This window comes from Paramacrobiotus metropolitanus, unplaced genomic scaffold (genome assembly GCF_019649055.1).
Source record: "Paramacrobiotus metropolitanus isolate TYO unplaced genomic scaffold, Prichtersi_v1.0 Parri_scaffold0000068, whole genome shotgun sequence".
Taxonomy (NCBI): domain Eukaryota; kingdom Metazoa; phylum Tardigrada; class Eutardigrada; order Parachela; family Macrobiotidae; genus Paramacrobiotus; species Paramacrobiotus metropolitanus.
The window spans coordinates 129,814-149,394 of NW_026570288.1; the positions used below are offsets into that span (position 1 = coordinate 129,814).

Genomic DNA, 19,581 nt, shown 5'->3' on the forward strand with positions numbered 1-19,581 from the left:
GTTTATTACGGCGGTTTGTTCACACTTGACTGATAGACTTGTTATACTTCGATGGAGGTACATGCACCAGTATCAAAGGTTTTATCGCGCAATGTGTGCTCTGCAATGCAGTGGGTGATATCATTCTTGGATGTTGAATGATATCAAAGTGGATTGCTCATTTATCGAAGAATTCTGTCAGTAATAAGTGTAGCCATTTCAAAGTCAAGTACTCGGGTATATTCCGAGTATACATGTACCGTGGTGGTGATAACGGATATGATTTACGGCGTTCGACTGGAGTAATGTCCAATGGGCGTCCGATTGTCCAGCTTGTTACATAATGAACACTGTTACACAATGATCTCGTACACGAGCTGCAGATGACAGACACAGCAATACATGATATTATACCTACATCTGCAGTTGTGCCAGAACTCAGCGTTATAAATCTCACTTACAATTGTTATCGTTAGTTTGATTTTGCAATCACACTCACATACGATTCTACGAGTATACCTAATTGCCACCTTTTTAGAACTTAACATTTCCGTCACATTTACCAAATCGTTGGAAATTTATACTGATATCGAATTTTTATTGAATCATATTCCGCCATCACCAGTACCGACCTTATGAATTCAGCGATGTGACGAAATGTTTCAGGATACACCGTACTGCGCCGACAGTGCTGGCGCTCAGTGCGCTCTGCTGTGGGCCGGGTGTCTTCTTGCAGTTTTGCTAACTGGAAAATAGGCACGGCGTATCCTTTCGGCTTCAGTTTTTCAGGCAGAAAACAAGATAATACGATTAGTACTCGTATTAACTATTAAGTATAAACACTGCATGCACTCTTCAAACCAAGCCGCCTTAAAAATTCGGAAAAGTCTCGGAACTTTAGCTCTTCCGTGTCCCCGCACTATGATTTTCTTAATTTCGAAGAGGGTTTGTAATAATGTACTACGCAAAAGTACTGTAAATGTGTGAAAATGATGGTGACCTACCGTTGGATGTCATCACTCTCGGAAGGGCGGCTGCCATGGTGACAGTTGGACAGACATGAGTTTTTGTCTGCTTTCTCAGCAGATCCCTTTTCTTTTCTATGTCTAGCCTCCCAGAAATGAGTTTCTGCATTCAGTAATATGATCCATAATACTGCACAGTTATAGTAAGTTCTTGATACAAGTATTATCATTTTTAATAATTTTGAAGTCAAAGCCACAGTGCCTTTAAACCTTTACGAACAAACGCAGTCCCTAGGAGGCTGGCTTACCACCTGAATCCACCACCCTGGCGCGGCGTGTACATTATGCTAGGGTAGGGTTTTAAAATGCTGTACACAGTGTACAGCACTCTGTAACTATCGATGTCTTGTTGGTGTTTTTGTTTATATTTATTTTTTTGAAAGTTGTCTTCTTAATTTGGATGTATCAGAATTTTTAAGATATAAATCATATAACTGTGTTTCGCATTGTAGCATCATCATCATCAGCTGTCATCATTGTGTTTTCCTTCATATCTTTGCAGTCTTTGCATGCTGCGTGATAAAGAGTAAAGACCATAAAGTGCCACTGTGCAGTTCTTCGTTTGCCCAACGATGTCTTCAAATGCAGTTTCCTCGTCCCCTAAGGCACCAGAGTGCCAAGAGTCTGGCTGTGACTTCATGAAACTGCTGAAGCAGACATTTGCGAGCGGAGAACTCAGCGATGTGTGTTTCGCAGTGGGACGCGACTTTGGTAATGCACAGAACTTTCCCGCACACAAGTAAGACTCCGTCTCTCCCTGCCGAGTTCTTGTACGACGTGCTGGCTTCCGTTCCTTGATTACGTGCCTAGGTGCCTTGACATTGATCATCGCATGTATCTGTAGACTTATCTTGAGCATCCGCAGCGCAGTGTTTCGAACGATGTTCTACGGAAGCCTGCCAGAAAACTGTGACAAGGCTATCAGCATTCCCGATATTCATCCAGATGCGTTTGCCAATATGCTCAGGTGCGGGGGGATTTTTACTGTATCGTGTCAAGTACTTTAACAAAGCTCGATGTGTTGTACCTTCAGCAAAGTACGGTTGTATTCACACCCAGGCTCGAGGAATCAGTTTTTTTCTTTATGCTCCTTATTTTGTGGATAATGCGTTTAACGTTGTCTTTTTCTCGGTCTTGCAGTTTCGTGTACACGGAAGCAGTTGAGAATCTCACGTCTGACAACGTTTTCGCCACCATGAGCTGTGCGGACAAATACGATCTACCGCAGCTGGTGCGGATTTGTTCTGACTTCATCGGGAGCCATTTAAATGCCGAGACCTGCCTAGCCACTTTGCAACAGGCACGTGAGTCTTGTGTTTACATTGACTTTGTACTGCATCACATGCGGGGTGCCTGAGATTTGTCTGTTTTGCAGGCTGTTTCTTGGCATGCTGACAGCATCGTGGAGAAATGCATGGGTGTCCTGGAGGCGAACACTGTGGCGATTCTGCAGTCGGATCAATTCACCGCCATCTCACAGGATACATTGAAAAGCATATTACAGAGCGACACACTGTCTGCGAAGGAGCACGCTGTCTACTTAGCCGTTGAACGGTACGCGAGACGTACACAAAAAACGCAACATTATCGTCTGAATTCCGGTGCCCGAATTTTCTGGCTGCTGGCACAGTATAGATATGCCGTGATCGTTGTTACAGGTGGGCATCAGCAGCCTGTGCGCGCAACGCTCTGGATGCGCTAATCGTCGCCAGGTACTGGGTGACGCTTTGTTTCTTGTACGCTTTCCGCTCTTGACTGGCGCCCAACTGGCTGATGGTCCCTGTAAGGTTGGTTGGCCTTCAGTTTGTCATTTTGACCGGTCGATATTTTCATGCTGCGTTATGGTAGAGCGGTCTGCTAACTGAGCTGGAGCTGTGGAGCCTGTTCATGTATCAGAATGCCGCGGTGAAGCCACCAAATCTAGCGTTTCCGACGGAGCGCCGAACAGGAGTCGGTAAAGCCTTTGCGGTGGGAGACGCAGTGTTTGTGCTTCAGAATAGCACGTGGTGGATTCCAGCCACCATAAATCAGGTCCAGTCGGAACGTATTTCGTTTACTTGTTATAATAACGGCGGCGAGAAAAATTATGCAAGGGCAGACCAGGTAATTGCTGTTAAGGACATTCTGAAGACAGGCCAGGTGGTGTATGTGCGTTCGGCGGGGCAATATGGAAAATACGACCATGCAGTGGGGGATGACCATCGGATTACTGTGAATGGAAGTCTGGTTGTGGGAATCACGGATTTGCTGCTGCGGCAAGGTGATGTAGTGTCATGGAAGGCGAAGAATAGGAATTGATGTTTACAAGTTGTGTTTAAAGTTTTAACTGTTTCTCCACGTTTTATGACTGAAAGTTTGATTTCCTTAGTTTCGTATTTTGCAAAAATCGTGACTTTTGTGTTCTGATCGAGTTTAACATTCCTAGTGTGTAAATAACCGCTTTTTAATAAAACTCTGCGCGCTTTTTGCATGGCATTTGCGTTATTAGCGTTCTCAGTTGAATCCCAGATGCATTGTGCAGTGCAGTCCAGAGCAATGGCGTGGTGACATTAAGGATGAAGCTCATTTTTCGGATTTGCTGTCTAAAGTTAAAGGAAGATGCGAAGTAATCGTGTTAGTACTAGGCTAGTACTAGCACTTATGCTCACCATTTATGGTGATAATTTACTCGTGGTTAACAATGCTTTATGTTAAACACTTCGCAGGCAGCAGCTTCTAATTAGTGTTGTAATTTGTAGGAGCCGGGGTCGAACCGCTTTCATTATGTTGACAGTTGACAGTTTTATAACATCATCTTCGTTAAATATTTACAACACTTCGATATCCGAAAACTGGAAGGAAGGTTCAAACAAGCAACGTGAAACCTTAGTACAAATATTTGAAACTACGCCCCAAAATATGATGCGTAGTAAATATCTGCATGGCATCGACAACAGTCGTCAGTACTGTACTCACAGGATATGTGCTATAATACAGTACTATAATACTTTTCGATCTGTCGAATCGAGCATTGCAACTTGCAAGTGCTCCGCGCGTACGTCTCCAATCACCATAAATGCGTTCCTTACAGTTAGTGACATTCCTTCCCCAATACGTATGTACTGTATGAAGTGACTTAGTGAATCACTTCAATCCTGTCATTTGCAGTAAAAACCGGAATCCCAGTTAAACTATCAACATGCGCTTGGTCTTTGGTCAACGCAGCTGCCGCCGCCTTCACCCGGCAACAGATAAAATAATGCTCCACAAACGTATCAGTAACGTCTTTGACGTCTGGTTAAGTTTATGGATGTTCTTTACAAAGATCAGCGGACAATGCCCTTTATTAACGCGTCGCGCCGGCTCATCCACATTCTCAACCATTATTTCCCATTTTTGGATCGTGACCTTCACCATTCTTCGCTGCGTCTATCTGTGTCTCATAACTGCTCCGTTATTTTTCAGAGATTTAACCGGCACTCTGGACAGTTTCATCGAGAATATGTGTGCAAAGCTAGGCGATGTCGTGGGATTCGTCTCCGCCCTCTTTATCGCGCTGGAATGGAGGGGCATCAGTATATGCATCCAGCGGATACGGAGCTACGAAGACGAATACTTTGCACACCGCGAGACCAGTCTACTCGTCACAGTGACAGCTGTTTTACTGTCGGCGTTATGTACATTGGCGTACCAAGCGGCTACTTGGTTCCGCCTCTCACTGCAACGTTCCGCGACAATCGAAGCGGATTTCTGGGCGCTACACTACGGGGTCACCGTCTTCCGGACATCCAGTTTTATTAACTACGCTTGCGCCTTCCTCCATGTGATCCGTATATCCTCCGTATACTGCATCCTTGCCATTTGTTTTCTGATGTGTTTAACTGCCGGGCGGTTATGCCGTCGCATGAAGCAACGTCTCGGCGTTGTTAAAAACACCGAGCTTCTGGATAAAATTACACAGGACCATGTCGGGATATGCCGGTGTATTAAGAAGCTGTCCGGGCATCTTGATGTGTTTCTGCTGCTGTTCTATCTGCACGCCACCATGTGGATTGTGTGGATTATTAACAGTGTAGCGGGGAGCAGTTCAACGGTGTATGCATCGGCCGGTGTGCAAATACAGGGCGGAATTGCGGTGTTGCTGGTTATGCTGATTATAACATTCGCTATGATTTACGTGCACGAGCAGGTAAGTTCCCAGCACCGCATACTTGCAAGTTAAATCAGTTTTTGGATCACCAACTTTGTGAAGTTTACTACAAGTTCGTACTCGTAGTTTGCACTTTGTAGGCGGACATTTCTGATGAAATTCAAGAAAGGATAGCTCAAGAAGCCGACGATAGCAAAGTCACCAGGTTATTGGCTGGTCTCCATCGAATAACGACCAAACCTACCGGTTTCTCAATTGCTGGAATCATCCTAATAAACCGACCCTTCATTGCTACGGTAGGGAAGACAAACAACTTCATAAACTTGTATGTTTGAACGTAATTTATAACGCTCTGTGATTTTGGTAAAATTTGTAGATGATGGGCATTTTGTTCTCTTATGGAACGTTCGTCCTTCAGCTTAAAGAATCCCGCAACGAAGGCGCCAGAAGAGATATGGTGCAGCCGGTCTCCGCCAACTTCACGGCATAAGATCCTTGTATTATATCAAATCGATCCAGCTTTGAATCTTCCTTTAGTGTGTACACAATGCTAATGTTCCAGTTTGAAAGCAGTTGTGCAAAATGTGCCTTTCGCTGCTTTTAATTCATAATCTGACATAGCACGCCACATGTATTGAACGTTATACTGTATTAACTTGTACGCTATTGGACTAGTACGCTATTGGCTTGTATTGTAGTTATTGGACTTCGATCTAGTGCTGTAATTAAAAAACATGCTAATTGAACTGATTCTATGTGCGACTTGGTTTTTATTTAGTACTTCTAAAAAATAATTTCTTTTCGCATTATTTTGTGATAAATATAGCTGTACGAGGGAGCCAATAACTTTCCAAACGTACCCTATTATTCTGCGGCACTGTTTACAGAAGTATAGCTGAACTCCAATATGTTAATTTTGTAAGTGACAAATCTCTAGGGCATAACAAATGGACAAAAAATATATATCTTCTTTGGTTTATTCCTTCTTAGATCACACAAGGCCAAATGAAACTAAATCACACAGATGTGCCTCGGCGAGCTCTATATACACTTTTACTTTCTATCCAATCCAGAACGTTTCGACCAATCCCTTACCCTGCAACAGTGAAATAACCCTTTATCGTCTCACTGTTCACTGTTTTAGATCTGTTTTCAATGGTACTGCAGGCAGGTGCGTTAATAACACTGGTACGAGTACCTTCACTTGCACTTGACCCCGCGGTAGAAGCTTTAGGCGGGAAGCAGCTTTAATTTCTTCCAATTTCAGCTTCGTACTGTCGCTGATGTGAATTCTTGATGCTGAAGTAGACCGTGAATATACGTAAAGAAGGCGTTGTTGTACTTGGATATTATTCAGGATATGTAAACTGTATAACGGCTCTTGCTCGGTACACCCGGCCCATTAGAAAACAAGACTAACGCACCTTCTCCATGACTTTCCATTCGGCTGGCTGTATTCATCGTGTCGCCAAACCTGAACCAAAGTAAGGCGATTCAGTTAGTTCTCATTCAGGGTGCTCCCAGTAAAGGAATAATGTATGTAGCTTACAAACAATATCGTGGCATTATCACACCGATGATTCCCGCCGCAATGGGACCTGAGCAACAGTTTAACCGTGTACGCAATACGAACAGTAATTCAGAATTTAACAGAAATCGATTGGCATTACCAGTATGGATGCCTATTCGGATTTTTAGCGGAATCTTTTTCTGCCGTTCCAACTCCAGCAAGATATATTGTGCGAGCGACACGACTTCGTACGCGTGCCGCTCTCCATTACGCAACGGGACACCGCTCGCGACCTGGGAATCACAGGAGCGGTTAATTAATACGTACCGCAATTCGTAGCATCAAATCAGGTTGAAAAGTATTTTAAAAGGAATACCGTAAATAAAATGATACCTTTCAAAATAGTTTAGTGGTGCTGCTTACCACGTAGCCATCTTTGACCGTCTCCACTTTATACACATCGTACATGTGGAGGGTGCTGTCCACGAAGGTGTACAACTCGTTGAGGAAGCTGCTGACTTGCATGGGTGTCACCGTATTGCAGAACACATCGAAACCCACCATACTACTGAACAGGATCGTCACGGATTCGAAGGCTTCCGGTGGAACAACGACTTTGTCCCGCAGTTTCTTAATAAGAGATCTGTGAACATACCACACGATCGTCAACCTTTAGATCAAGTACGCACAATCGATGTATAGTACGCATTGACTGCAATCGTGTAAATGCTGTTGTACTACAGCAAATATCCGTAACAACTTTCAGTGAAAGTAGTCATTGATTTTCCCATGGTTTAAATTAATGTCTTGCAGGTATGCTGTATTTCCTTACGGTGGTATTATTTCCGCAAGTAAGTTATCGACTTTATTCTGCTCCGTGACCAACTCGGCGGAACGAGCCATCACGATTAATTCCAGATTCTCCGCGTGCTCTTCCAACCGTTTGATCAAACTGGCAATGACGGTCAATCGAGGTCGATAGTCAGCTAAACGATTCTGTATGGATTTTACACTGGGACGGGCTTCTTTTTTCTCGTAAAGGCACGCTTCGATCACGCCGCTGATTAGGCGGATAAAGGGCGCTTCATGCAGCTGCTCTATAGAAAAACAGTAAACATTTATTAACCAAAAGCTGTTTTTATAAAGCACACAAATGTATGGTGACCTTACTGGTTTTGCTCGTTTGCTGGTTTCTAACAGCGTCGCCTAGTATCTCCTGCATGATTACTCCCAGAGAGTATATATCGCTTTCCTGCGTAAGGAAGTTGCTGGGATCAGTTACGCATTCGGGTGCAAAGCTGGTTTCTGTATCGAGCGTCAGAAACTTTCTCGATAATGCTTGGAATATCCGTATTGAGCCGATATCACAGATCTTGGCCGTGTAACGATTATCTACGATGACGCTTAAACTTGACAAACTTCCGTGGCAGCGTAACGGTGACGCATGGATAAATTGCAAACCCTGGAAATAACAAATCCATCTTAATATTGCTAAGTTTTACAGTAAATCTAAAACACATTAATCGAAAGCACATCAGCGTCATTCTTGTAAGTCAAACCTTATGGCCAGAAATAATGAGCGCGTGAATTGTGAAAGGTCATGCAGTCATATAGCGTGCAAAAACGACTTCTCGATAATTGGCCATTAAAAACACCCTTAATGCTGTTTTTGCTGGCTGTTGCGTCACTTTGTTCGTAATTCTTACCGTCAGGATATTGTAAGTGAGCGTTTTCTGGAGAATCACGTCGGCGATGATGGTCTCGTTAGCGAATAGGCAGCGTAACGGTCCGCGCCCGTATTCCCACACCACACCGACATACTGCTCCATCCGTGCCACACCGTAAAAGCGTCCCAACGTATCGTGGCGAGGTATATTGCGAATCTGACCAAATTATTCTACTTAAAGAGACTTTAGCGTCAACTTTCTAAAGGTCACCCATACTGTACCTGCATCAACACGCTACGCAGAGCTTTTTTGCTCAATACTTCCGCTTCCGTGATCGCTACGGTCTCCGTTCGAATCCACACTCGATCCTGGCCGTAATAGCACTGCATGGTGCTGCCACCTGTCTGGAAGACGCTGTACCCTGGTTTGTAATCATCGCCGTGTAGAAGCGTCGCATCCAGCAGCCACCAGTTGGAACTGTCTGTCAGTGACGCGGTTTTTCTGTAAACCGAAAATAACCATTAATTTTCTACCTCAGCTAATTTGGTTACGTAATAATTCGACGGTTAGTTTACGCGATTTATAAACGTACATGTAGATGATAATTGCGATGCCAATAATTACTACCGCTCCACACCCGCCACACACCGCCGCGATAATAATAGTCCTCCCTGTGAATTTAGCCTCAAATGAACAGGTGACGTTATTGTTCAAAACTATACATACCATCATTGGCCGTCGCACACCGATCGCTGCGGAAGCCGCAAATTGGCTCATTTAACGGAGGCGTCGATCGTCCGTTCCAGTCTCCCTCCAGTTGCGGATTGAGAACGGATAATTTGGCTTTTGGGAAGTCGTAGTACCAAGTCGGCTAATCAATGACAACGCTATATAAACGCAAAACTATACAAAGCGTTTGATACATACCTCAAATTTCCGGCTGGTGCTGTTTAGTCGGTACAATATACTATCCGACATGCGCATCCCATTGGGCCCAATGCGCACGCGCCGTACCGGTGTGTAGAACGTGCGATTGAGAAACTGCTGACGGAATGTTGCCGTGGTCAGGTTCTCCAGGGGGACGGTGCTTTCATTTAGCACCTACACGTTGCCAACACGCGATGAAAAGTGCCGATTATGACATACTTTTACGAAATCATGTTTTTGCAACATCTCTAAAGAGCACCGTGTCGGATAACATCACGCACCCTGCCAATGGCGAACATGATCTCCGGAATGGACAAGGCAATCTCGTTTTCCTGTCAAAGCGAACAAATCTGTTAAAATATTAAATGAATCGTGTCTTGTGTTATTTATATGTTTACCCGCTCGTCTTGCTGGTAGGTGTGGTTGTATTTCGTCCGCGCCAAATCAGTCGTCATGTTAATCCAGCCGGCTAGTTCGGTGTAGTTCGGATTGACAAAGTTAATGGGCACCAGTGGTTTGTAAGCTTGAGCAATTATCTAAAAAAAGGTTAAGCAATAAAAATGTTTGGTTCTAACAATCGGATGCGTAGTCGTGATGCAGCGGAACCGGCTAAAGTGTAACGTCTCTGCTCACGGTTTTTGCAGCGTCATTACTGAGCGATTGAAGTAGTTACTCGGTGCACACTCACATCATCCAGGCCGTCGTTGCGATCCACTTGCAGTTCGATAAATTCCGGACCCTGACATGGCTTCGGATTAATGTAGACCTGCAATCACAAATATCTGGAATTTTACAGATTCCTTCAGTGTTTTATACAAGCGTACATTTATCGACCGTTAAAGTTGTCCTGATACAATTATTTTAGTTTTGCTGTTATTGAATATTATGTATCATTCTGGTCGTTCTGTTTTAAGCCATATAATTATGAAAAGTTATCTCACGTACGTATTCATCGCCAGTCATGTTCAATCGATAGGCAACAAGCTGCAACAATAAATCGTTCAAATCTGTATCACGACACCGGAAACATTGCCGGTGTAGAAGTATACACTTAGCATTTTACCATGAACTTGCGCACTTCATCCCCATTGGCAAGAAATATTATGACTGAAAATAAAAATTTGATGTTCAAAATTCCAATAACCGGAATGGAATACATGGAATACTGCGAAGTAAATTAAAGGATATTCTGGTACATTTCAACTATTGAGATATTGACGATGAAAATCTAGTTACCACCTGACGTATGCAAATCGGGCAACACGTGGTGAATTGATTACTGTATTGAGGTACGTAACTCGATATACTGTACTCGTATTAGAGGGATACAATAGGTATCCGTCGCATCGTGAGTAAATTAATTAAAATTGTGCATACTTCGGCTGTTTTGCCGCGCTCGCAGGAGCATCGCATCGTAATGCGGATCAGCCAGCGTGGAATCAAACACTTCCGAATACAAATCGAATTCCGCCGCGGACCCGAATGTCGTCTTGAAGGCCCGGCACGTGATGCCCAGGGAACTGGCTGCACTGGTGAACTTGGAGTAGTTATCACAGAATAAGGTCACCGTGCGCCAACCGTACTGCTTGACGAATGCGCGTGCAGCCGAGGAATGACTTCCTTGACCTCTAAAATATACATTACGTTAATAATCATCTTTTTATAAAACGTTGAAAAAAACGTACAGTGGTCCGAACGTAATTATCGTTGGGAAGCGTTTGGCGTTGGCGAACATCAGATCAGCAGATGTACTGTAAATGAAAATGAAATAAACAAGCGGTAAACAATAAGGTCATGTTAGTAAAACGCTCATGGTGTTGCGTATACCTGGCCATCAATGGAAGGTTGACTTCTGTAAGAGAAATGTTTTATGAAGATAAAGTGTTTGTTTACTGTCAGCACTAAAGGAAAGAAGTACCACGTGCAAAGTCTCCCAGCGGCATCAGTTCCAGGCTACATCCTGCAACACAATCAACGACTGTCTGGCGTTCATGGCCCAAGTGGGATTCAAGTAGGCGCTAGAGTGTGTGCTCTTCAGAAACCGAATTAGTTCGACGGATCAGCGCTGTTAAATAAATATTAAAATATGCGGAAAAAGTACAAAAGGGTTGTAGAGAATCGTTTTTTAGTAGCATTGTGCTACCAGTTTGCCTCGTCTCGCTTACGAGAGAGTAAATAATTTCGTTACACAGCACTTTTTTCAACAGGTACCGTATTTCTAAGAGGAGCTAACAGGGGCTTACGTAATAACTGTTAGCCATTTAAAATTTTTTAGTTTAACTAAATTCAGTTACACTTAATTACGAGATCATGCATGAACAAAAATTGTCGCAGTAACTGGTGTCGAAAAGGAAATTGTGAAGAAATTATTTAGAAGAGCACAAACTGGGACAAAATATTCATAATCAGACTTTTACAGATTTCGCAGTTAACATTAAAATTTTCCATTTTTGGCAATCTATATAATTATGTAAATCTGTTGGTTAATTCGTACAGCTTTATACAGTGCTTTATCGATCAAAGCTTACCTGATGATAAAAGAATCGTAAATCCGCTAATTTTCGATATAACGTCGTATATTTCCCCCGTTACACCGAACATGTAATCACCGGCATCGTTACAAGACGGTATATTGGGTTTATAGAAAACCTTCCGGGTGGCATTGGCGAAGACATTAGGATACAGTTTGGTCATGGCGTCAAAGGCCACATCATTAAACGGTCCGGCAGCATAATATCCATACAACAAATTATCCCCGATAATCACTTGTACAAAATTAAGACTAAACCCATTTGTTAACAATAACCTGGTCAACAAGACGAAAGCTGCACCGGCAAGATTCATGGCATATTTATTCGGATTATTCCCTTCCCGACCGTAAAAACTAATGGCAACTGCATGGCGTGGGAAATGAAATTGTCACGAAAGGATGCTGCGGTCACCGGCGCAGCCGGTAAGTGGTGTATTGATTAAAACAGTCACCACCTACCGTCGTCAAGTAGATACTTCGGCGCCTATGTGTGGAAGACAAGGGGCTGTATTTGATCTTTCGATTTTATCGACAAACAGCGTGTGTAAGGTTATTGCAAATTTTTGTGGAGAGGCAATTTTAATATGCGGCTGTAGCGGCGAAAATAACAACTGACAAGAGTGTGGTGCACTGCCAAGTGTGTCGGCATACACGTCATAACGGGCGTTTAGGTACGTCATTAAGCGCGTCGCTGCTTATGATCGGTGGTACAAAGTAATGCGAATGTCAACTTAGCTAACCAGTAAAATTAAGATTAAAAAATGCGGATGCGGACCGGCTCTTAGTTTTTGAATGTAGCCTCACAGGTACACTTTGCATCGTGGTCTACCGGAAATAATCAGGAAGCTGACAGATCAGTTATTATGTATTTGACTACGAGCCTAGGTCGGAAATAATTATTTACGGTCTCATATATATCCTTATTGGCGGTGTATAGCAGACTTAAAAAAAGTAACTTCCGGAAAGTGTTTTTATAAATCCGGAAACGACGTAGTGGGACACGAACGGAATGAGGCATATATACGTAGCTTAAGCTTATTACCCTGCTTGTTATCCGAACGACCATGCGCCAGCAAAATTAAGAAGCCTGTGCTTTTATAAAAAATGCATCGGGAAACTGTCAAGGCACGTTCGATCATCTCGTGACGGGCTGTATAATCCCACAGGTGCTAACTCACAATTCTGATATGATAAGCATCCGTTTTGGGTTTGCAGTCCTTCGTCCAAAAATGATGTAGACACAAAATGGGCAAGAATACGTATGGAAGTGGGCTTTACATTGTTAAGCGCTGGTACGTATAAATTATACGTACGGTATAATTACATAAATATATATAATTACATTACATAAAATTATATAATTGCATTATATAATTATAATTATACGGTATAATTACATAAATTGCGTAAGCTAGACGCAAGAAGGTTTTTGTTAATAGTTGTGCGAACAGTAAATACGAGTAGCTGGTAACATTTCCTATATTTAGGAGAGTATCCATACGAGAAGCTGCATTAACAACGTAGATTTTCAAGTTTTGCCAGCCTCATGCACCGTCCCGCAAACTTAATTCTGAGCCGATTTTCCATAAATAAATCGCTAATGTTGTATGCCCCTAAATCCAATTTACAACATACGGAGTATAACAAACATATGTATTTGTTAGTCCAAATATTTGCACCAGCCGTATTCTGAGCAAATTGCCAAGAAAGTTATTCGCTTTGTAAAATTGCTGAGAGTTGCGGAAAGCGTCCACACCGGGCGCACAACGTACAGACAGTGTGCAGCAAACATGTACAGTCTGTACATTAAAAAAGTGATATGGTTATCAATGGCAATGATGCGCATTCCGTGGCAAGAAAGTGTTTTTCCGGAAGCAGTTAGGTAGCGCCGCTTAGCCAGAAGGTTTCGATCAAGCCCTTGCCCTTAAAAAACGACGCCTTATCACCCGAAGCTTTTTCAATGGAAATTCACGGAACGCATACCTTTATCATGATAGATCCACGACACTGGAGGTTAAAACGTTTATCCGCGGCTAAGTATTCCTTGGCAGCTGGGCTCACGTGGATTTTCGACTCTAGAGAAGAATCCATGCGTGAAGCATTGTTCGGACATCTTATACCTGTTTGCGGGACAAAGTTCACCTTCTCCATGGCTTTCCATACGGCTTGCTGTATTCATTGTGTCTCCGAACCTTCACCACAAATACAATAACCGTGAGTGTAAGTTATGTAACCGTTAATAGGCCCTCTCGCCGCGCACCTTATCACTGTAGGTACAAAGTGGGCCAAGTCTTAAAACTTTTAAAACTTTTAAAACCTTTAAAAGTTTTAAAAGTTTTAAAACTTGGCCCACTTTGTACCTACCCTCTCGCACTTTAACTTACAGAGAAATTTAAGGTGCGCAGCGAGAGGGCCTGATACACGTCCGTGTGCGTATAAAGCTGTTGACAAAATAATAAATTAACCCTACGTTTCCACTCACAAGCAGTATCGCGGCATCACGGACCCGACAACGCCGGCAGCTATCGGACCTACAGAAACATTTGTACTGGTTCCCTGATGTTCGGGAAGTGTTAGCTGTCTGATCGATGTGCAGATAGGGACACATAATACCTGTATGTATTCCTATCCTTATTGGCAGATGATGCTTCAGGTTGTCCGGTGTACAATTGCCAAGTACCAGCAGCGCAAACTGGGCGATCTCTTTGGCGTGCTCGTCACCGTTCCTGATTGGTACGCCGCTCGCCACCTAACGATTGTTAAAAAGGCCTTGATGAACTTTGTAAGACAGAAGACGCGATCGACGTACAACATAACCGTCCTTGATGGTCTCGACTTTGTACACATTAAACGACGCCAAATACCCATCGATGAATGTGTAGAGTTCGTTGAGAAAGACGCCGACTTCCAGCGGAGATTTGGCTTTGCAGTAAAGGTCAAAACCGACCATACTGCTGAACAGAATGGTCACGGCTTCAAAGCGTTCTGGCGGAACGATGATTTTATTCCGTAGTTTTGAAACGATTGACCTAACAATAAGATCCACGGTTCAAAAAGTAGGTTTGTGATAACCTTGCATATCTTACGGTGGAATTATTTCCGCTAGTAATACGTCCACTTTTTGTCGTTCTAGCAGCAACTCTTGCGTTCGATGGGCAACGGTGTGTTCTAAATGTTCTGCGTGTCGTTCCAGCCGCTCCAGTATACTGGCCACCACGTTGCCCTTTGGCTGGAACGAGCTCAGACGTTCTATCACTTGTTTAATGGTTGGTCGCGCTAGTCGATCGGCTGCTGTACACTGAGAAATCACAGAAGTTACGGCGAGTTGGAAAGGCATATTTTCATACTTTATGGCATCTACAAAAATACGCCCATTTTTTAAACGATTATTGTAGAAGACTCCATAAAGAAGCCGTATCTACTAATATCAAGGGTTTCGCTGGGTGATATTTTTGATCCACGCAGTATTTCATAAATTATGACCCCCAGGGCAAAGATGTCCATTTCTGGAGAACCGGCAACCTTCCGTTCCGGACCAACCATGACATCTTGTTCCGTAATGATGAAAGGCGATTTGTACAAAATCTGGTAGAAACTCTTTGATGCGATATCACATAATTTGGCCGTAAACCGGCTGTCGAGGATCACAGACATGCTGGATAGGCTCCCATGGAACCGAAACGGTGTTTGTAAGTGTACATATTGTAAACCCTGTTCAACAGAAAAAACATGGTATACAAGTATGTTTCCTTAGACTGCAGTATAGACTGTATAGATGCAGTTTATGTATCTTGAGTAAAACTTAAATTATTTATTTTAATTTTATATGCTGCAAAGCTACTATTAATTTTATTTTTTGCTCGTACGTTTGCTATTTTTTGGCAGTACACCTTTGTATTTATTCTCTAAACCGAAAGACATAATTTAAAGAGTGTTTGTACACTCGTCTTAAGTAATCCTAGCGAAATCAAATAAAAGTTTCTTGAGGTACCGAAATTATGTTGAAAACAAGATGGAGCTGCACAATCGCATCCGATATAATCGCCTCCTTGGACAGAAATAACCGCAGCGTTCCCCGGCCGCCATCCCATACTACGGATGTTGTACTAGGTGTCAGTATGATGATGCCGCGAAAGTGGGAAATATTTTGATGCCGCACCTGTCGAAGCTGAAAATAACCATATTACCGCATAGGGTCATGCTGCGTTCGATAGATCAATGCGTACTTGAGAGAAAAGAACGCGAATCGAAGGCATCAACAAAATATCACCGTCTCGCGTATTGATGCTCTCCGTGCGCAGCCACAGGCACTCGCTATTAATCTGCATAGTTTGGACGCCGACATTAACCGTGGGTTTGTTGCCATCCGTGACAAACGACTGTGGTTCGAGCATCCACCAACCACTCTGATCGAATTTGGTCGATTTTTTTCTGTAACATAAATACCCAACTTACAATATTTTGCGGAAGGCAATGACAGTAGGATACATATACCAGCTGAACGTACATGAAATAGTAAAATCCAGAAAAGATTATAGCGGCGGCTGAGACAATACCGCAAACCGATCCGGCAATAACTGCTGTGATGTCTAAAACGTTATTTTCTTACGTTTACTAATCTGAAAACAAAAGAAAGTAAATGCAGAAAATGCGTACTGTCACTTAAGAGACAGCGGTCACCACGGTATCCACACATTGGTTCGTTTAGCGGAGGCACACCGGCACCGTTCCAGTCATCCGCCAATAGCGAGGTTTTTTGCAATGTGGTTGAGGCGAAGTTGTAATACCATGCCGACTGAAAATTGTCTTATTTATCGGTGTCGCAACTAGCAATTTTTCTGAACAACATCACCGTCAAACCTCAAATTTTCTAGTTGTCACATTCAGCCGGGAGAAAACCGAGTCACACAGCCGCATTCCCAGGCCACCCATTATCAAGGGTCGGACGTTGGTCCGGAAGTAACGGTTAAGAAAGGCCTTGCGGAATGTTGTTGTGTCAAGTGGCGCAAGGTTTTTGTCGAATTCATTCAAAACCTGCGACACATATGCCACACATGTAATTGGATCCGGAAATGTGTATCGCACAGCGGGTACGTATATCGTCCTGCACGTGTGTAACGAAGCACTTGTAGTCACCGGATCCGCTTACAGTACCTCTCCAACGGCTGTCATCATCTCCGGTATCGCGAGAGTTATTTCATTGTTCTGCAAGATGCAAAGTAAAGTTTGTCGTAAGTGTTTAGCGTAACGTTGGGAAAGACCTTAAGAAACAAAATAAACGAGGAAGGCTGACCTTTTCATCGATTGTGTAATTATGATGAAAATTTAACTGCGAGTTGAGCGCCACAGAATCCGTGAAGGGTGCCAGTTCGACGTAGTCGGGGAGTGGAAAATTCAACGTTATTAGGCTTTTATACGCTTCGAAGATGTCCTGGGAATAAACGGAAATCCAGTAGGAAATTCCCAGTTTTGCCTGACAGATAAAGCTGACCTTATCATGAACGGTGCCGGTATCGATTTGTATGGGAACATAATCAGGGCCTTGCACCGGAATACAGTGGAGAAAAACCTGTCATTAAGAATTGATTTCTGGTCATCCGATATCGATAGCAGTCACCTGCTTGTGTTACAAATTCGCTGTTTGTCATGTTCAGGGTGTGCGCCAAAACCTGTCAACATTGCGGCTTTTGATCGATCTTCACACGTGTAATACGACAAAAACGGCAATTATGTACCATAATTTTCTGCAGTTCATCCGCTCTTGCGAGGATAATAACGACTGTAGAAATAGATTGCATTAAGCGAAACGCTATAAAGCCAAAAGATCAAGATAATTTACTTCGGCTCTGGCGTTTGGCTCGCAGCAAGCGTGCTTCGTAATCCCGACCGAACTTGGAGTCGTACGATTCCAAGTAGAAACTGTATTTTCCCGCCACATTTAAAATGAACGTTATCGATCGGCAATGGGCTCCCAAAAATGCCGCTACCGTCGGAAATGCGGAGAACGCATCGCAGAACAACGTAACGGTCGTCCAGTTGTAGTAATCCAGAAAGGCTTTAATCGCCGCGGCATGGCCGCCTTGACCCGTGGATCCAAAGGAGAGAAAAGTCGAGTATCGTTTTACATTGGCAAACATGGCATCTGTGGAGGTGCTAAACGAAAAATCCGAGTAAAAATATTTGCAGTTCAAATTGTGCCTTATAGGTTTTAATGTTTCGTATCACAATAAAGTATCTGCTTTAACTAGGATACTAACCTTGCCAACAGCGGAACGTTAACCTCTACAAAAAATCTGGCATAAAAACAGAACACTTTTCTGTTTACAAATATTCTGTTTACAATTTACGTACCTCTCGCAAAATCTCCCAAAGGAACTAGTTCTAAACTGCAACCTTGAAGAAAATGAAAATATGATTGCCTAATACCAGTAATAATTTTCGGATGATAAGGTAATTCCGTTAGTACGTACGGTTTTACCTGGTGCCAGAATCACATTAAAAGATTGTGATTGTTTAATAATTTGGTAAATTTCCCCGACTAGAATGTTCATAGCCGCCGCGGCATCCGGACAGGCAGAATTTCCCGGCTTGTACAGTACTCTTCGTGTGGTGTTGGCGAACGCCGTTGGGTACGTTTTTGCTACCTCGGCAAAAGAACTCTCGAAATACGGCAACGCTGCATAATAGCCATATAACGGGTTCTCTCCAATAACCACTATGATGAAAGTCACGTTAACACTTCTAACTCGCGATTGCATTGATATCAAAATTAAAATACAAAGTGTATTTTTAAACATTTTGCTTGTTGTCAAAGAGCGTTTATTCGCGGTAAAAGAGTGCAAGACGTCCACATCACGGTAGCTACAACTTGTGTTCAACGCTTCGGGAAGATTTGTATACGATAAGCCGGCAGTGGATTTGGTAGTATTGTATTGATCAGGGTTAAAGTGTAAAGGCTGCTGTATCTTTAGTAAACGACCGCCTGAAAAGTATTATACAGATACAACGGAATGACACGAGTATGTGTACAATGCTCGTATCTATCGAAGGGATCAGTGTGGGCGAGCAGCTGCCTGGCATTTCCGGAAGGTAATAGGCGGGGAAGACGTCATATTTGTCGAGCGATGGCGTAATTAGCGGGCGTGCAAAGTCTGCAGACGAGTATGACGTAATTTGCGTAAAGGCTTTTAGCTGGTTTATGGACACGTGCAGGATTACACTAATTTTTGACATGGCGAGAACTCTTTCATTAGGCTTAAATCTTTCATTAGACATGCACTGTTTCATTAGGTTTACGCAGAAAGTTTACGTATTTGTAAGTAGATTCAAAATGTCAAAACAGTGCGAGTTTGACGATAATCTGGGCACCGTGTACCGTATCGACAAAGGTCACTCAAAAGCGAACGTTGTATTTAACTTGCTTGAGATATGGAGGCTGCAGCGACGAGTATTTGATACTAAAGTTAGCAAATTGCCTCGAACTCTTTGACTCTTACGTCAACCGCGTAATGCTGTATAGCGTAATCAGTTATACGACTCCATCAGAAGGATTAAAACTGAAAACGGTGAGATGGATTTGCAACCGGTACCTGGTGGCAGCGCTAAGATTTAATCCAGGTAAGAATACTGTGTCGCTTGTCATCAAACTCTGGAACGGCACTAATTAACTGAATGTCATGGTTAATTCCTTGTCAAGTCATAGTCAGTTCCTCGCCACACCGCTGTAAAGCCATCCATGACTGTAAACACCTTAGAGTCTTAAACAGTTAGACACCAAACTTTTAATTTATTACGCTGTTTTTGCGAGATTGCGG

General features: G+C 43.1%; 4 protein-coding genes across 8 annotated transcripts; 2 read left to right on the forward strand and 2 right to left on the reverse strand.

Annotated features, from left to right (window-relative positions):
• Window positions 1-424: 424 nt before the first annotated feature.
• On the forward strand, window positions 425-3,759 carry LOC129594443 (BTB/POZ domain-containing protein 3-like). Of its 3 annotated transcripts, none has more exons than XM_055491144.1 (7): window positions 425-1,296; window positions 1,507-1,743; window positions 1,849-1,971; window positions 2,145-2,304; window positions 2,380-2,558; window positions 2,663-2,791; window positions 2,853-3,542. In XM_055491144.1, exons 2-6 carry the CDS (start codon window positions 1,577-1,579, stop codon window positions 2,757-2,759), a joined length of 726 nt encoding a protein of 241 aa, XP_055347119.1. In that variant the 5' UTR covers window positions 425-1,296; window positions 1,507-1,576; the 3' UTR covers window positions 2,760-2,791; window positions 2,853-3,542. The 3 variants fall into 3 exon arrangements, 2 of the variants coding, with proteins under 2 accessions (XP_055347119.1, XP_055347118.1); XR_008691195.1 differs by lacking the exon at window positions 425-1,296 and adding an exon at window positions 3,743-3,759 and having other exon boundaries at window positions 1,348-1,743; window positions 2,853-3,264; XM_055491143.1 differs by lacking the exon at window positions 425-1,296 and having other exon boundaries at window positions 1,348-1,743.
• A 264-nt stretch (window positions 3,760-4,023) lies between these two features.
• Window positions 4,024-5,767, forward strand: LOC129594442 (uncharacterized). Its single transcript, XM_055491142.1, has 4 exons — window positions 4,024-4,073; window positions 4,152-5,172; window positions 5,274-5,429; window positions 5,510-5,767. Exons 2-4 carry the CDS (start codon window positions 4,183-4,185, stop codon window positions 5,621-5,623), a joined length of 1,260 nt encoding a protein of 419 aa, XP_055347117.1. The 5' UTR covers window positions 4,024-4,073; window positions 4,152-4,182; the 3' UTR covers window positions 5,624-5,767.
• A 347-nt stretch (window positions 5,768-6,114) lies between these two features.
• Window positions 6,115-12,098, reverse strand: LOC129594485 (atrial natriuretic peptide receptor 1-like). The gene is made up of 23 exons (XM_055491183.1): window positions 11,766-12,098; window positions 11,156-11,197; window positions 11,065-11,089; window positions 10,923-10,988; window positions 10,615-10,865; window positions 10,301-10,344; window positions 10,183-10,221; window positions 9,926-10,003; window positions 9,636-9,773; window positions 9,519-9,569; window positions 9,238-9,411; window positions 9,037-9,181; window positions 8,903-8,981; window positions 8,592-8,811; window positions 8,350-8,526; window positions 7,814-8,105; window positions 7,476-7,740; window positions 7,067-7,286; window positions 6,804-6,936; window positions 6,683-6,731; window positions 6,558-6,607; window positions 6,332-6,432; window positions 6,115-6,229 (listed from the first exon to the last, which is right to left on the reverse strand). Exons 1-23 carry the CDS (start codon window positions 12,079-12,081, stop codon window positions 6,194-6,196), a joined length of 2,991 nt encoding a protein of 996 aa, XP_055347158.1. The 5' UTR covers window positions 12,082-12,098; the 3' UTR covers window positions 6,115-6,193.
• Window positions 12,099-13,364: 1,266 nt separating this feature from the next.
• On the reverse strand, window positions 13,365-19,529 carry LOC129594426 (atrial natriuretic peptide receptor 1-like). 3 transcript variants are annotated; one of them, XM_055491114.1, is made up of 22 exons: window positions 19,357-19,529; window positions 18,246-18,482; window positions 18,119-18,160; window positions 18,025-18,049; window positions 17,607-17,920; window positions 17,503-17,546; window positions 17,398-17,436; window positions 17,061-17,336; window positions 16,922-16,972; window positions 16,628-16,801; window positions 16,424-16,562; window positions 16,275-16,356; window positions 15,994-16,198; window positions 15,759-15,935; window positions 15,190-15,478; window positions 14,854-15,124; window positions 14,577-14,796; window positions 14,381-14,516; window positions 14,250-14,298; window positions 13,910-13,959; window positions 13,751-13,842; window positions 13,365-13,690 (listed from the first exon to the last, which is right to left on the reverse strand). In XM_055491114.1, the coding sequence occupies exons 2-22, from the start codon at window positions 18,316-18,318 to the stop codon at window positions 13,646-13,648; spliced, it is 2,793 nt and encodes a 930-aa protein (XP_055347089.1). In that variant the 5' UTR covers window positions 18,319-18,482; window positions 19,357-19,529; the 3' UTR covers window positions 13,365-13,645. The 3 variants fall into 3 exon arrangements, with proteins under 3 accessions (XP_055347089.1, XP_055347088.1, XP_055347087.1); XM_055491113.1 differs by lacking the exon at window positions 19,357-19,529 and having other exon boundaries at window positions 17,061-17,198; window positions 17,259-17,336; window positions 18,246-18,626; XM_055491112.1 differs by lacking the exon at window positions 19,357-19,529 and having other exon boundaries at window positions 18,246-18,626.
• Between the last annotated feature and the right edge of the window lie 52 nt (window positions 19,530-19,581).